The 17,559-nt window shown below is 46.0% G+C and overlaps 1 protein-coding gene across 1 annotated transcript in view; it reads left to right on the plus strand.

The window, feature by feature from the left end:
• smyd3 (SET and MYND domain containing 3) overlaps nt 1-17,559 on the plus strand; it is a 775,824-nt gene that overhangs the window by 629,282 nt on the left and 128,983 nt on the right. The window contains exon 8 of the mRNA XM_033025885.1: nt 12,329-12,439. Within this exon, the coding sequence (XP_032881776.1) occupies nt 12,329-12,439 (111 nt within the window). The remainder of the gene's footprint in view (nt 1-12,328; nt 12,440-17,559) is intronic.

Consider the following 17,559-nt stretch of genomic DNA (forward strand, 5'->3'; position numbering starts at 1 on the left):
CAGGAGATGCAACACCTGTCCTTATACCTCCTCCTTCGATTCCATCCAGGGACCCCAACAGTCCTTCCAGGTGAGACAGAGGTTCACATGCACCACCTCTAATCTCATTTACTGCATCCGGTGTTCCGGATGTGGCTCCTGTACATTGGTGAGACAAAGTGTAGACTCAGCGACCGTTTCGCTGAACACCTGAACTCCATCAAGGCTTACTGAATCTCCCGGTTGCTAACAATTGTTGTCCATGGCCTCCTCCATTGTCAGAGTGAGGCAACACACAAATTGGAAGAATAGCTCCTGATATTTTGCTTGGGTAGCTTACAAGAATGCTGAATTCTCTAATTTAGGTCACTTCTACAAATCTCTCCTCCCTCGCTCTCCCCCCTTGTCCTCCTTCCTACACTAAAAGTCATGTAAACAAGTTCCACTGTTCGCCATGATGAATCCCGCTTGGGATCACACAGTCCTAGCCAACAATCCGCCTATCAGGGAACGTCTTGCTTGAGGTCATCTGTTGCCGGCCCCGATTTTGCCCTGGACTTTTCTTGCTTCCAGTTTCCTGCCGCCCACAATCAGTTTGAAGAAGGGTCATGACCAGAAACGTCACATATCCATTTTCTTTAGAGATGCTGCCTGAGCCGCTAAGTTACTCCAGCATTTTGTGTCCATCTTTAGCATTTGTGTTAAGCAGCGTTCTCTTAGTATCGCACCTGAGGACCATTCAGAATTTCATTTGTGGGTCTCGGAACTGGGAATTTAACCTTTGACCTTCCTCCCCAGAGGTCAGAGTGCACAAAACTGATTCCCACATTGGCTTCAAGCTCTTATCCAGGAGGTCTTCATATCAACAAGTAGCCATGTTGCGGGCAGTGCTTTACCATGCGCGCACACACCTGAAATATGTCAAAAATATATAATGGGATCTGAAAAAAATGCAGTAGTTTTAACCTGGTTTCAAGTCACCCAGAGCTGGAAATTTGAAAATGTCCTTTGTCAATGGCAATTAACCTCTAAATGACCTGTGTGGACTTATGTAAGTAAGAACAGGTTAAACATAGCTCCATCTCAGCAGAATAATGCTCTTAAGTAGTATTCCACTCAATTAATCAGCTAATTCAAAGGCATTTAGTTCAAGTTTTATTTTACAGGTTTTGGAAAATAGCCCATTGTTCTGTTTTATTTGAATTGCCTTATTCAGATTGCTGGATAGTGGACAGTGTGCAATAAAATGACTAAGTGAACAGACTCCGATTCCACTGCAGTAATCTGACTAACTGTAGGCACAGCTATTGGGGATTCTGCGTTGTTTATTCAAGAAGAACAACACTCGCTTTGTATTCATGAGATAGCCGATACGTTAGAGGAAGCCTGGCTCCATGTAAGGTGACTAAAGGGGCTTTCCCACTTGGGCGACCTAATCCGCGAGTTCTGGCGAGTTTGCCCTCGACTCATACTCGCAGCATGGTTGACACGAGGTCGTAGGAGGTCTTTGTAACTCTCCTTCATGCTCGAGAGTAGTCCCCCTGTACTCGAGGTCTCAGCTAGGTATTTTTTGTTGAAAAACATGTTGAAAAATGCCCGCGAGTAAAAAAGGTCGCCATGGAAAAAATCGATACTTTTTTTAAGCGTAGGTTTAGTTGTAGTAGGTGTAGTAGGGCGGCATGTTAGTCGAAGGTAGTCGTAAATAGTCTTCATCATAGTCGAAGGGAGGTCGAAGGAGGACTTCTTAACTCTCCACTATTCGGTGTCCAATTTTCCTGAAGTTAGTCATAGCTAGTCGAAGCTAGCCTTCAACAGTCGAAGGAGGTCTTCTACATAGTCGAAGGAGGTTTTCAACATGACTTTTTTCCAAACTCTCCTAAACTCTTCTAAACTCGCCAATTAGGTCGCCCAATTGGGACAGCCCCTTAAGTCCATGCTGATGTGCAATTAATCCTGAATTGTGAACTGGTGAAACCACAGTGCATCCTAATTGGTGGTTCTACACTGAGTTTCCCATTTATACTTTCATCCAAGGTGCATGGATTTTGAATTAGACCTTTGGGATGGAAATTTTCTGTGCCCTTTTGCATCGAGGTTTTGAGCAGCTCTATTCACAGTGCATCCTAATTAGAACTTCTGCACTGAGTTTCCCCCTCATACTTTCATCCTCAGTACGAGGATTTTGAATTAGACCATTGGGATAGAAATCTTATGCGTGCAGCAGCTCAATCCAGTGGTTCGACGGGTTTAAGTTACACTTGACTCCCAATTAGAACAATTTTGGCGATTTCTCGTGAGGAACCAAAGGAGAAATCGCCAAAATTGTTCTAATTGGGAGTCAAGTGTAACTTAAACCCGTCGAACCACTGGATTGAGCATTTGAACGTCGAATTTAGTGGTGCTCCAGGAGATATTGAGCAGTGACGAATCCGTATTGTAGCGGCAGAGGGGTTTCCAAAGACATTGGGCGTACAGTTAGTTTGAACACTGACCTTCCATCTATAGACAGAAGGATGTTTGATGGTTGTCTCACATAGGGATTTGGTCTTAAACTCTATGGTGCTGCTTTTACCTCTGAATCAGTACATTATCAGTTCAAAACCCATCTGCACCTCTGAGCACAAAATATTGGATGACATTTAAGTGTATTACTGAGGTAGGATCTGGTCTGTCCATGTGATGTTGAATTGAAGGCCACATGTGAAAACCCCAGCAATATTTAAAAGGCAAGGTTCGTCTGCCGGTGAAAATCAAGTTGCAGATGCTGGAAAACTGAAACAAACCCCAGAAAATCACAGAAACAATCTGTGTGATGCTTCTGTTCCACGGTGCTTCTGTTTTCATTTCTTCTGCCAGTGCCCTGGCTTGTTGTGCTCTCTCGATCAACATCTCCAACCATGGCTACTAATCCCTGTTTCTTCAAACACTAACCAGTTTACAGATGCATTCCGACTTTCCCGAAATAGCAAGAGAAACTATATTCCTGTAGCGCTTCTTTGCCCTCTACATGAGCTGCGCCCCAGGTTCGTAAACTTTAATTCCCTTATAGGTGTTTTACTGGTGTTTCTCACACAGATATTCAAAAAAAAACAACACTCAATAAATCAATCTTTTATAGTACCTTTAAGTATTAATTACTATGTGGGCCCACACACTCACTCACACAAGCCGGCAACATTAAAAACAAAACAAGAATAACCCCACGTTGCAGGCCTGGTCGAAGCTGGAGAGCGCCGCGGCCAAATACAGTGGAAGCCGACAAGTGCACAGTGCAGAAGCTCACAGGATGGCGGGGAGTTGGCTGACCAGAGAGGACCCCATGTGGCAGAAATCTTCCTTCTCCCTCGTTGTCTCCAGGGCTCAGCTAACCGCTGCTCTCACTCTCCTCGTAATCACAAAGTCCAAACAGCGACAGTCTTTAATCCACACCATGAGCTGAAGGGGTAGCAGTTAGCCTAGGCTTCTTCTGGACTTCTCTCTCTCTCTCCTGGACTTCGATTACCCACAATCCCCAGCTCCCGCCCCCAAACCAATCACCACACAGAAAAAATGATCTAACTCATTAACAACAAATCAAAATGCAGAACACATATTCACAGCAAAACCTATATACATTTCTTAATAAGAAAAACTAATATGAAGTTACACAGGGCTACACCCTCCCCCTGCTAAACGTCTGATGTCCCTATCAGGCTAACCTACTGTGCACTAAACATATCTGCTTACTTGGGCTCTTTAGATGGATTCTGAACTTAACGTTAATCATGGTTCACTAGTGTCTGTGGTCTCTGTGTCACAGCATATTTGAATAATCAGGCCTCTATAAACTATCGTCACAGGTCTGTCAGTCGGCTGTCCAAGTTTGTCATAACTGAGGCGTAGGACAGGTTTCACAAGCCGTTTGGCACAGGGTGTCTGGGAGGACTCAGCAACCACAGCCGAGGTGCTAGGGGTAGGGACGTCTCCCTCCCCCAGCTCTGTGTCCACCACAGAGTCTTGGTGTGGCTGTAAGGGTTCTTCCAGATCTTCTGTTGCTACTGGCAGTTCATCCACTTGATCCTCCTCTTCAGGTGAGTCATGATCATTGGAACAGACGCTGATAGCTGTATCTATCATGACCGGACCATGTCTGTGTTCAGCCTCCAGGCCTTGGGTTTGCGGACGTAGACAGAGCTTTAGCTGGGGTAAGTAGTAATTACTCTCCTCTTCAGACTCTGAAGTCGGTGGCTCTTGACTCACATGTTCTGGGTTTTGGGCTTGACACTTTACTTTCTGTGCTCTGGTTACTGGTTTCTTTGGTTGTGTTTTCCTCTCTGCAGGAGTAGGCAGTCTTACCAAGTAACCAATGGGAAGCAAGTGATCTCTGTGCATTGTTTTCACTGTGCCTGTTCCTCTCTCTGGTTTCACACGATACACCGGAAGATTGGGCAACTGTGCTATCACCACATAGGGCAAGGGGTTCCATCTGTCCTGTAGCTTGTGTTTTCCAGTGATGCCAAGATTGTGAACCAGGACACGGTCTCCTTCTTGCAGTGTCTGATTTCTCACTCTTGCATCATAGAGTCTTTTGTTCCGTTCATGGTTTTTGGAAGCTGCTTCAGCTGCTAGCTGGTAAACATCCCGCAACTCTTTTTTCATTTTGGCCACATGTTGGTGATGCTTAAGACCATCCTCTTCCTCCCAAACAATGCCAAAACAAAGATCCACTGGTAGCCGCGCCTCTCTCCCGAACATTAAAAAGTAGGGTGAGTACCCTGTTGCATCATTTCGGGTGCTGTTATAAGCATGCACTATCTGGCTTATGTGTTGGCTCCATTTGGGCTTTAGAGCTGGATCAAGGGTGCCAAGCATGGACAGGAGAGTACGATTGAATCTCTCAGGTTGGGGGTCTCCCTGAGGGTGGTACGGAGAGGTTCTCGACTTGCGAATGCCCAGCATGGTCAGGAGCTCTTTGATAATTTTGCTCTCAAAGTCGCGACCCTGATCTGAGTGGATGCGGGCTGGCAGTCCGTAGTGAACAAAGAACTTTTCAAAGAGGACTTTAGCCACGGTGAGGGCCTTTTGATCTTTCATCGGGAATGCCTGAGCATACCTTGTGTAATGATCTGTGATGACCAGCACATTGGCAATGCCTTTGGAGTCGGGCTCAATAGAAAGGAAATCCATGCAGACCAAGTCCAACGGTCCATTACTCATGATCTGTTGCATAGGGGCAGCTCTGTGTGGAAGGGACTTCCGGGCCACACATCTCCCACAGTTCTGGATGTAGGTTGCAATCTCAAAGGCCATTTTGGGCCAGTAAAATCGGTTTCTGACAAGCTCTGTGGTTCTTTCAATGCCGAGGTGACCAATGTCGTCGTGCATGGACTTCAGAACCATTGATTTGTACTGAGCAGGTAAGATAAGCTGACTCACCTCTCTTCCAGAGGGTCTCTTAATGACTGTACAGGAGGTCACACTTTATCCGAAGCTTGGAACTTTCTCGCTGCAGCAAGGCGACATCAGCATTTGGATGTTTAGGAGCTGGGTGACATTTGCCTAGCTTCACTTGAGACATTACCACACTGATGACAGGGTCTAATCTCTGGGCCTCTATCAGTTCTTTACGGCTCAACTGCTCAAGCTCATTTCCCTCCGCTTGAGTGAGGTAGGAATAAACAGCAGGAATAGCATCGGGGGAAGCACCTAGTTGGTCGACACATCTAGTGGTGCTTTCGCCGGGACCACATGCAGCGATTCTTCGGCAGAGAGCTTTCATCCCAGAAGTAGGAACATCCACCCATCCATCCTCTGTCTCCTGATGATTTCTGGAAAGCAAGTCCGCATCAATGTTTTCACGACCAGGCTTATACTGAACGTTGAAGTCATAGGTGGAGAGGGCAGCTAGCCACCTGTGGCCTGTGGCGTTAAGCCTGGCAGTGGTTAACACATACGTGAGCGGATTATTATCCGTTCTCACAGTGAATTTGGTGCCATACAAATAATCATGGAACTTATCGACTACCGCCCACTTCAAAGCTAGAAATTCTAGCTGGTGGATGGGATAGTTCCACTCTGACTGGCTGAGCTTGCGACTGGCGAAAGCAACTGGACGGAGTCCTTCAGGATGCTCTTGATTCAATACAGCTCCCAGGCCATTCAGGCTTGCGTCTACATGCAATATGTAGGGCCTTGTCGGGTCCGCGAAAGCCAACACAGGAGCATGCATGAGCTTGTGGATGATGGTGTAAAAGGCGTCATCAGCAAGCTGAGGTCCAACGGTCGCTGAACGGCTCTGAGACTTTAAAGTAGTCTTTCTTGTCCTTGAAGGTGGCTTTGTTTTTGCGTTGAGCTGGAGGGTACCCTTTAGTTAGGTCTGTGAGAGGGCGGACAGTGGCAGAGTAGTTCTCAATGAACCGCCGATAGTACCCACAAAATCCTAGAAACTACCTCAGGGACTTTAGGTCAATGGGTTTCTTCCAATTGGTGACGGCACTAACTTTCTCCCGGTCGCTTGCGACGCCGGCGGCGGAGACAATGTGCCCCAGGAACTTCACTTTTGGTAGAATTGGCATTTGTCAATGGAGATCTTGAGTCCACATTCCTCCAGCCGATCCAAAACTTTGAGGAGACGTTCTTCGTGTTCCTCTAGTGTTTTTCCAAACACTATGATATCATCAAGATACACAAGAACTTGGATCAGGTTCATGTCTCCTACAGCTTTCTCCATCAATCTTTGAAAGGTTGCAGGAGCACCTGTGATGCCTTGGGGCATCCGCTCAAACTGGAAAAAACCAAGAGGGCAAATAAAGGCTGTCTTTTCCTTGTCTGCCTCAGACATTTCCACTTGGTAATATCCGCTTCTCAAATCAAGTGCATCATCTATGGTGTACTGGTCTGGGATGGTTCTGGAGTTCAGCAGACAATAGTCAATGCACATTCTCACTTTGCCATTCCTCTTCCTCACTATGACAATGGGAGAGGCATACGGACTTCGGGATTCTTTGATTATTCCGGCTGCCAGCAGTTCTTGGAGATGGCGCCGAACATCCTCAATGTCTGCAGGTGCGATTCTGCGGGATCTCTCTCTGAATGGTCTAGAGTCTCTGAGTCTTATGTGGTGTGTCACACCTCTCGCTAGACCCACATCCCATTCCTCCAATGAGAATACATCAGCTCTCTCTGACAACTTGTTGGCTAACCTAGCTCTCCATGCTTCGGGAATGGGTGAATCCCCAAAATTGAAGAGCTCAGGATCAATTGACATTGTTTTCGGAGACTTCTTTGGCTCAATGACAGAGTCAACCAGGTACACTTGGGCTAGCACTAGACCCGCAGGAAGAGCAGTTTCTTTTTGAGATTCATTTCTCAGCATGAGTGTGAAGCCATTGGTATCCATAGCTGAGGGTGGCAGGACTACTGGCGGAACCAGCACACCAGCAGGAAGGTTGGTACTTTCATCAGCCTCCACCATTAGGATGCTTTTATCCATAGGTTGCTGCTTCTCCACTTCACAGACAGCATAGTGTGCTCCTCCAGGTGGGATTCTTAGAGTCCCAAGGCCCTGCCATTTCACTTGGCCGACCACATCCATTGGTGGATTACAAGGTGATGGGGATTGTTCAGAACGAACAGTGTTTATTCTCAGAGAGTGAACCTCATCGTTGCCTTTGAGTTCCTCACATTGGTACAGCAGGGAGCGCAATTTTGTTGTATTAGTGCCAATGACAACAGGAACTGGGTCAGGACTTGGCGAATCAGGGCATATTAGAGCCACCACGGGAACTATTTCTTCAACTCCCTTGGAATTAGGAGGCAGTCCCAGCTCAACTGCCACATAGCCTGTATATGGATAGCTAGTGTCCATCAGTCCCCATATGGCAAGGTCTTTGAGTGGGTGAATGGGCACATTGGGAAGGAATCTGGTGTGCCAACTCTCAAAGATGATAGTGACTCTGGAGCCGCTGTCTAAAATGGCTCTACAGGGTTGACCATCAATTTTCACATCAGCCATCATGGACGGGCCAACCAGTCCTTGTGGCAGGTTACGAGGCTGCTGTGTGTAGACTGGACCAACCTGCTTCGACTCAGCAAACCTTTTGTGTGACGCTTTATCTTCCTTACTTTTGCGCAGAGCACCGAGTAATTTTTGGATTACTTTTGGGCTGTTCTCTGGGGCTGTGCAGTGTGTGGCAATATGACCATGTTCTCCGCATCTGTAACAGAAGAAGCTCTCTGAGTCTTTGGCATTATGTGGTTTAGCTGCTGGGCTGGGTCTGGCCTTCCCATCCCTCTTTTTAGGGTCTGCAGTCACAGGACTGTGAGATACAGACATCACAGTTAGCTGATGTTGTAGCTGCAGCACCTGTTGCCTCAACATTTGAACTTCGTTTTCTTTTTCAGTGTCTATAATTTTCTTGGTGGGTTTGAATTTTGGCTCAGTGTGTGTGTCTTGCTGCTTTTCCCTTAGCTCACCAAGCTCTGCACAAAGCTCTTGAATCTCTGCCTTCAACTTTTGGTCTTCTGTAGCTTTGGTATTGGCTTGGTCTCTGACTTGTACTTGTCTTACTGTTGTATTTAATTTTCGTCGAGCTGTCTCATATTCCTCCTCTTCACAAATCTCATTTAGGAGCTTTAAGAAGGTAGGAGGTTTCTCTTTTCTTTCTCTCAATCTCAGCTGTAACAGCATCATATCAGAGTCAGTAGCACCTCTAATGAGTTGGTGAATTCGAGCATGATCGGCTCTGTGGCTGAGAAGGCCTCCTTTTTGCACTACTTTGATCAACGAGCGTTCCAGCCTCCTTAAAAAGTCAGAGAGCTTTTCACCAGACTGTGGGTGAAGGCTCCTGAAGGCAAAATATAAGTCTTCTCCTGACACAGGCGTGCCAAAGGCACTTTCCAAGGCCTTTACATAGCAGTCAGGGCTAGCATCTGGGTCGTTTAGTCATACAGCCTGAATTATTTCCAGGGCCGGCCCCTTTAAGCTCTCGACTATTCTCTTTCGTTTCTCACGTTCAGAGCAGTCACATTCTTCAATCATTAGATAGGCTTGTTCGAGCCAATGGTCAAGGCTCTCCTCTCCTGGCGGTGTGGGAAGGTTTCCAGAGAACATCCGCAGACGTCGAAATGCATTGTTCTCACTGGTAGGTCTCATCGTTTTTCCCAACAGGTCTCCCACTGCTCGGATGATGGACTCTGGGGAGCTTCCTTGTGGAGTCTCTGTAGTCAGCATGGCTTGAACATCATTTACTGATTTTCCTTCATCAGTCATTAGTTTGTTTAGCTTAGCTAAAAAATCTTCAGCTGGGCTCACAGGTACATTGAAGAGGAAAATTTTCCATTCTGAGCCTCCCTTCACTGGCTGCAGTTGGGGGGGAATGCGATCTGGCTGTACAACTTCACGGCATTCACAGAGTACCAGGTTGCTGCCAGTCTGAATGTCACTTTGGACGTCCTGTACCTTTACTCTCCCAAGTGCCTCTACTGTCTGAACAGTCTCTTCAATGTCTGCTTGGTCAGTATTAGTCGGCACGTCAAGCAGGACAAAAGCATGGTTTGGGTCTAAGCATGCTTCACTACACCAGGTATGAAGCTTAGCTGCTAACTGAGAGTCTGCTTGAGTAGCCATTATACTACAACTGCTATAGGCACTTTAATACAAAAGTCGGGAAACAAAAACACTTCTTAAAGGCAAAAACTAACAGTAAATGAAATGGGAATTAATCCCAGCGGTGCCTCCATTTTGTGTAGCGCTTCCTTGCCCTCTACATGAGCTGCGCCCCAGGTTCGTAAACTTTAATTCCCTTATAGGTGTTTTACTGGTGTTTCTCACACAGATATTCAAAAAAAAAACAACACTCAATAAATCAATCTTTTATAGTACCTTTAAGTATTAATTACTATGTGGGCCCACACATTCACTCACACAAGCCGGCAACATTAAAAACAAAACTAGAATAACCCACGTTGTAGGCCTGGTCGAAGCTGGAGAGCGTCGCGGCCAAATACAGTGGAAGCCGACAAGTGCACAGTGCAGAAGCTCACAAGATGGCGGGGAGTTGGCTGACCAGAGAGGACCCCATGTGGCAGAAATCTTCCTTCTCCCTCGTTGTCTCCAGGGCTCAACTAACCGCTGCTCTCACTCTCCTCGTAATCACAAAGTCCAAACAGCGACAGTCTTTAATCCACACCTCCGAGCTGAAGGGGTAGCAGTTAGCCTAGGCTTCTTCTGTCTTCTTCTGGACTTCTTCTCTCTCTCTCCTGGACTTCGATTACCCACAATCCCCAGCTCCCGCCCCCAAACCAATCACCACGCAGGAAAAATGATCTAACTCATTAACAACAAATCAAAATGCAGAACACATATTCACAGCAAAACTTGTATAAATTTCTTAATAAGAAAAACTAATATGAAGTTACACAGGGCTACATTCCCAACAGAACAACTGCAGAAAATGCTGAAAACACTCAGCAGGTCAGGCAGCATCTGTGGTAGAAAAAACATGGTGAAAAAAACAGGTTTGCTCTGACAAAATGCCCAGATTCAAAACATTAACTGTTCCCTCTTCCCCAGATCTGCTGAGCAGTTCCAGCATTTTCTGTTTTTGTTTCAGATTTGCAACATCTGCAGTTTTTTGATACACTTTTACATTTCCAACATTTATTATATGCTGTTTGCTGCTCCAAAGCATTTAGATGATCCTTTGTCTTTCCCTTCATTCCTCTCCCACTTTCCCAAGTTCCCTATATACCTGCACCTGGAGATGGGTGGCTGAGTCATCTAAACATAGAAACAGAGAAAGTAGGTGCAGGAGTAAGCCATTCGGCCCTTGGAGCCAGCTTCTTATGACTGACCAGGGTTGGAGGATGCCAGTGCATGACTTTGTTTAATGTAGGGAGACTGGTGCACAGACAACCACCAAACGGTCCTTGACAGATCTGGATCAGGATCCAGTAGCATGGAGTCCAAGACGACTGGAGACCCTTTTCTGCTGCAGCCACCTTCCCAGCCGTTGTGACGCTAAAGTCAGCCGTCATCCTCCGCCTAGTCCACCTTTGAGGCCTTGGTTGGATTGCTCTTTGTCAGAGTCCTCCCCCTCGACCTTACCACCATGGGTGGTCCTACCAGGAGCACAGCTCCAGACGGCATCGCTCTCAGGATCTCAGGACCACACAAGCTTCCCCACCCCGACAAGGTGACAATCCACAGAGACATTCAATATGATCGTGGCTGATCATCCAAAATCAGTACCCCGTTCCTGCTTTCTCCCCGTATCCTTTGATTCCATTAGCTCTAAGAGCAATATCTATCTTTCTCTAACCCAACCTAAAACTCTGGCTATATCTAAGATAACCTCTCCTTGATCCTCAGGCCAGGGAGGTGAGGGCTCCCGTCCTGACAGTGATGGCTGTCATTGGCACCCCCACAGTTATTTCATGATACATAGCCAAGACCTTTCTGCCATTTTTGTGGGTAGTGTTTGAGGTTTCAGAAATAATGCAAGTTATTTGGTTTCAAACCTGGTTTAATGACTATCGAGGATGTAGCGTAACAGATATGGCCGCAGTCACCGAAACCCCCTGTTACCACCTGAACCTCGCTGAGTAACCCCCGCATGCGCAGGATAACTTCCTCTATACACGGCGTCTGCAATAGCTCCACATAGATTGTGAACACAATGACTGATCCACAGTTGGCACCAGTTGTTCTGGAAAATGAATTATGCTCAAGAAATAACGATGAACCGTATAAAGGCAAGAAAACCTCAATTTGAATACTGATTCCCCAGCCCTCCAAGATACCAGACTTAAATTTAAAAAAAAAATCAATTTAATGACCCGGTACAAGTCTCACAACGACAGGCTCACTCTCCCAAGCCCCTGAAACCGGAAGACAAAATGTCAAATTGCAGATGAAATTCAAGAACTTAACCACCAATTCTAACGTTGACTGTCTGAAGAAGGGTTTCGGCCCGAAACGTTGCCTATTTCCTTCGCTCCATAGATGCTGCTGCACCCGCTGAGTTTCTCCAGCTTTTTTGTGTACCTAACGTTGACTTTGACAGGCACAAAATGCTGGTGTGACTCAGTAACTCAGCAGGTCAGGTAGCATCTCTGGAGAAAAGGAATAGGTGGCGTATTGGGTCGTCTGAAGAAGAGTTCCAACCCAATGCGTCACCTATTCCTTTTCTCCAGAGATGCTGCCTGACCCGCTGAGTTACTCCAACATTCTGTGTCAGACTGCAGTATAAACCAACATCTGCAGTTCCTTCCTACACTAATTTTGACATTGATCGTTTATTTTAGATGATAGAAGATGTTGGCTATTAATGTTTCTGTCTCATCATTTGTTTTTCCTTCTGCCCACCAGCTGACAATTAGCTACATTGATGTCATGGCAACAAGCCAGGAGCGACAGAGACAGATCGAGAAGCAGTACTGTTTTGTGTGTGACTGCAAACACTGTGAGACTGGACACAAGGTTTGTTATGGCTGGGTTACTCAGGGAGCTCGATCATGTCAAGATTTGTGGCGTTCTTGCACTTCATCCAGCACTTCATTTTGCAGGACTCACCATATGTTCCATTGCCACGACATCATGTCACATTCTAATCATGAAGTGCTGGTCCAAAAGGCAACCTTTCATGGCTTTAGAGATTAATTCCTTTGGAAAAAAACATAGCTGGAACAGGTTATGTTATTATATATGAGGGAGGTCAAGGGAGTGAGCAGAAAAGTGCGCAGGATTAGATCATTATTATTATAAACTAGACCAAGTGCAGACCCGCTGGGTCTGTTCCCTCAACGTGTGGTTGTGGGGGAGGGGAGTTGGGCTGGGGGGGGGGGGGGGGGGGGTGGCATGCGGCGTCACAATACTAACTACTCCCCCGCACAAACACTAACTACCCCCCTTGATATATTAATATTATTACTTTGCTCCTTTTACCCCATAACCGCCCTATCCACTGACGCATAGCCCCCAACTCGCAGGCGCATCTAGAGAGGGAGGGGAGGGGGTGGTAGAGAGTAAGGGCAGAGCGAGAATGGGGAGAGACAGGGAGAGAGGGGTGGAGGGGAGGAGGAGAGGGAGGGTGGGTGAGGGGGGAGGGTGGGGGAGGAGGGGAGCAAGAGATGGGAGGGGAAAGGGGGCTGAGAGGGGTGGGAAGGGAGGGGGAGAGGTGGGGGAGGGGTGGAGGGGAGGGTGTGAAGGGGGTTTAGAGGAGGGAGGGTGGGGGAGGGCAGGGGGTTGGGGGAGAGGAAGGGGGGAGAGAGGGTGGGGGAGAGATAGAGGGAGGGGAGGAAGAGAGAGGAGAGAGAGAGAGAGAGAGAGAGAGAGGGGGTGACAGACGATCGTCCCCTGTGACGGGTAGAGAGCAAAGATCCTATAGCGGTATCAACAGCCGTAGATAACTGCCGTTGATAACTGCCAGCTCACAACAGCCGTTTAAAGCCGCTAAGGCAAGACGCGTTCGCCCAGGAGCGAGCGTTGACTTCTGGCTTCTGACTCTGTGGAAACCCACAGCTGAGAGGGGCAGGGCTTCACGAGCTGCGCCGGCAGTGAGGAAAAGGTTCAGCCCGAGAGGCGCTGCTGATCCGAGATCTGCAGAAGAAAGATCCTATAGCGGAACGGAACTGTAGAAACTTTGTTCTGCAGAACTTTCTCGAACTTTCTGCGCCTTTAATCCACAGCGGGGGGGCGGGGCCAGGAGCCAGGTGGGCCTTGATTGGTGGGCCTGTGGGCATTGTGACATAGCAGCTAGCAAGCGACGATTATATTTTAAAAAGTGAGTTTTGTGAGAAACTTTATTCAAAATCTGGGGAAATAATTGACCGAATTTAGAGGGGAGTGCATTTATAACCATATAACAATTACAGCACGGAAACAGGCCATCTCGGCCCTACAAGTCCGTGCCGAACAATTATTTTCCCTTAGTCCCACCTGCCTGCACTCATACCATAACCCTCCATTCCCTTCTCATCCATATGCCTATCCAATTTATTTTTAAATGATACCAACGAACCTGCCTCCACCACTTCCACTGGAAGCTCATTCCACACCGCTACCATTCTCTGAGTAAAGAAGTTCCCCCTCATGTTACCCCTAAACTTCTGACACTTAATTCTGAAGTCATGTCCTCTTGTTTGAATCTTCCCTATTATGAAATCGTAAGTTAAATCCCTACCGAAATTGTAATAATCTCCGCGTTTTTGCGTCTGGTTTTCGAGGAGATACATTTCAAATGCAAAATGCCATACACTCACACACACAGAGTATTAAAAGTATATAGATAGATGGTGGGACGGGCACTTGGGGCTGTGTGGCCAACAGGCTCTATTTCTTAAGTTTACCTGGTGGGAAAGATGACAAGGAGGGGGTGGATCTATAGCAATAACGTTCATTGATATAGTAAAATGGCCCAAATCGACATGCAGATAGTCATCGAACAAAATGCAATGAAGCTTATTGGCCGATGACAAACTCCTTTCATAGAATAGGTAGATTTTTAAGGAATGTCTTCAAGGAAGAAAGATCTTCAAAATAGGAAGAAACTTTGGGTAAGAATTCCAGAGCTCCGGCTCCAGACAGTAGTCAATGGTAAAATTATTAAGATCAAACTTGGGTAAGAGGCCTGATTTGGTGAAGCAGAGAGATTTTTAAGAATTATACACTCAGGGAATGGTGCGGAGAAGAGGGAAGGGAATTGAAGGGAATTGAATGATTTGAAAGCAAGGATGAAAACTTTAAAATAGAGACACTGTTGGCAGAACTCAGATACATTATTGAATACAAAATAATGGACCAGTGGAACATCGTGAGCAGAGTTTTGATAGGTTTAGGTTTAAGCGTATATTTAACCGTCATGTGTACTGAGATACTGTGAAAAACGTTACATTTGCATGCTATTTAATCAAATCTGTTAATACCATACATAAATACGATTGTCAAACTCAAGTGCAATAGATAAAACAAATGGGAAGATACAGAGTACAGAATATCGTACCCAGCATTGTAGCGCATCAGATCAAAAGGCAAAGTCCAATGTCCGCAATCGTGTAGAGGTGAATCGGACAGTAACCTAGCTGATGGAAGGATTGTTCTGAAACCTGATAACAAAGGGGAAGAAGCAGGTTAGATACAGGAAAAATGTTCCCCGTGTTGGGGGAGTCCAGAACCAGGGGTCACAGTTTAAGAACAAGGGGTAGGCCATTTAGGACTGAGATGAGGGGAAAAAAATTCACCCAGAGAGTTGTGAATCTGGAATTCTCTGCCTTAGAAGGCAGTGGAGGCCAATTCTCTGGATGTTTTCAAGAGAGAATTAGATTTACATCTTAGGGCTAACGGAATCAAGGGATATGGTGAGAAGGCAGTAACGGGGTACTGAATGTGGATGATCAGCCATGATCACAGTGAATGGTAGTGCTGGCTCGATGGGTCGAATGGCCTACTAATGCACCTATTTTCTACATTTCTACGAGACTTTTCTTTTTTTTTTCTTTTTTTTTCTGTTTTGTTTATTTTATTAGAAGTTAATACCGTACAAAACAATACAGTGGAACCTAATTTTAGGTGCCAACTATGTCATACCGTAATCCATTCTATGTACAACCTCTACTTTTATGTTTTGAGAAGGGAAGTAAGACAAGAAAAAGAAAACAATAGAAAGGGGAAAAAGAGGAAAAATAGATGGTAGAGAATAGAAAAACGTGAAGTGTGTATATAAAAAAAAGAAAAAGTAGAAAGTAGAAATAGGAGAGAAGGCCCCTTAAAAGAGAAATTTTCAAATCTTTATTCGGAGATGTAGATCTATCCGTAGATCTATCTACGAGTCTGAAAGTGCATGCTTTCATGCTTCTGTATCTTCTGCCAAATAGGAGTGGAGGAAGCAGGAATGACTGGGATGGGACAAATCTTTGATTAGTTTGTCTGCTTTTCTGGGGCTGTGTGAAATGTAGATTGAGTCACATGGTGGGCTGTCTGGTAATGTGGGACTGGGCTACATCCACAACTCTCTGCAGTTTTCTTGGTCTTGCCCAAAGCAAGCTGTGATGCAACCTGACAGTAGTTTAGTGGATCAGGAGAAAAATTATATGTTAGGATATTGCATTTACATTCAAGCCAAGGTTGGGCCATGTTGCCTACTCCTGCTCTTATTTCTATTGTTATCTTCTACTGTTGTATATCTGACTCTCAGTAGTGGTTCAGTGGGAAGCAGTCCTGTCTCTGTCAGAAGGTTGCCCATTCAAGACCCATTTCAGAGATGTAAGCACACTCCAGTGCAGTACAGAGGAAGATGACATCATTTGAACCAGTGTCCTCTAGTTCAGTTTAGAGATACAGTGCGTAAACAGGCCCTTCGGCCCACTGGGTCCGTGCCGACCAGCGATCCCCGCACATTTGCACTATTCTATACCCACTAGGGACAATTTTTACATTTACCAAGCCAATTAACCTACAAACCTGTACGTCTTTGGAGTGTGGGAGGAAACCGAAGATCTCGGAGAAAACCCACGCAGATCACGGGGAGAATGTACAAACTCCGTACAGACAGTACCCTGGTCAGGATTGAACCCGGGTCTCCAGGCAGCAACACTACTGCTGCGCCACCGTGACCTTTACTCAGGTCTTTACTCAGAAGATCAAACTGATACAATTTTGAAGATACGCTAGGCATTTCTTCTGCTGCCCTACCTAAAATACATAATTCCACCAAAATATATTCCACCATCTAAATGTTATAATTCCACCCAAATATAATCCATCACAATGCCCAAATCATAACACTCCACCAAAATATATCCTTCCACAAAAATATATCCCTCAACCATCCTCAAAATGTATCAATGCATACCCCTCCACCACGCCCAATACATAACCCTCCAACGTGTCGGAAATGTACCCTTGCACCATGCCCATACCATAACCATAACCCACTATGCCTAAAGTGTATCCCTTCACCACGCCCAATGAATAATCCTTCCACCACGCTCCAAACATAACCTACCACAATCCCCCAAAGGGATCCGTCCCACCATGTCCATTATCATTTTTCTCCACATGGAAGCTTGCTGTGCACGCATTTGCTCTTTCCTTAAAACTGAGTATCCTTTCAAATTACCTTATTTGTGGAAGGGGCAGTAAAATTCACCCATCATCTTTGGGAAGAAATGGTTCTGTCTAGTGCTCAAGTCTGCAGCAAATTCGATTTGCAATCCACCTCAGAGTGCACGTCATCCTGAAGTGGGTGACAGTTCTGAAATAAGAGGTGTCCCTTGAATGTGGTGACCGAGCGCGTTTAGGGAAGTTGCTTTCAAATGCAAAGGATGAAAGAAATAGCAATCATCTGCTATCAGGCGAGGGAGGAAGCGATGCCTGTGATCTGCTGTCACTACTTTGACAACTTGGCAGCAAACACTTGTTCAATCAGGGACTCAAGTGGATACCATTAAGGGTGGCTTTCTTCCTTTTGGTCTCTGACCAGTGATTTATTTGTTCAGACAATGGATGCGTGCAGATAAATCAGTCAACTCAATTACATGAATGGCTTCTCAAATCCGTTAGGTTTGGTGTGAGTGATGTGTTATTTCAGGAGAACATAAGAA

This window comes from Amblyraja radiata, chromosome 8 (assembly GCF_010909765.2).
Source record: "Amblyraja radiata isolate CabotCenter1 chromosome 8, sAmbRad1.1.pri, whole genome shotgun sequence".
Taxonomy (NCBI): Eukaryota; Metazoa; Chordata; class Chondrichthyes; order Rajiformes; family Rajidae; genus Amblyraja; species Amblyraja radiata.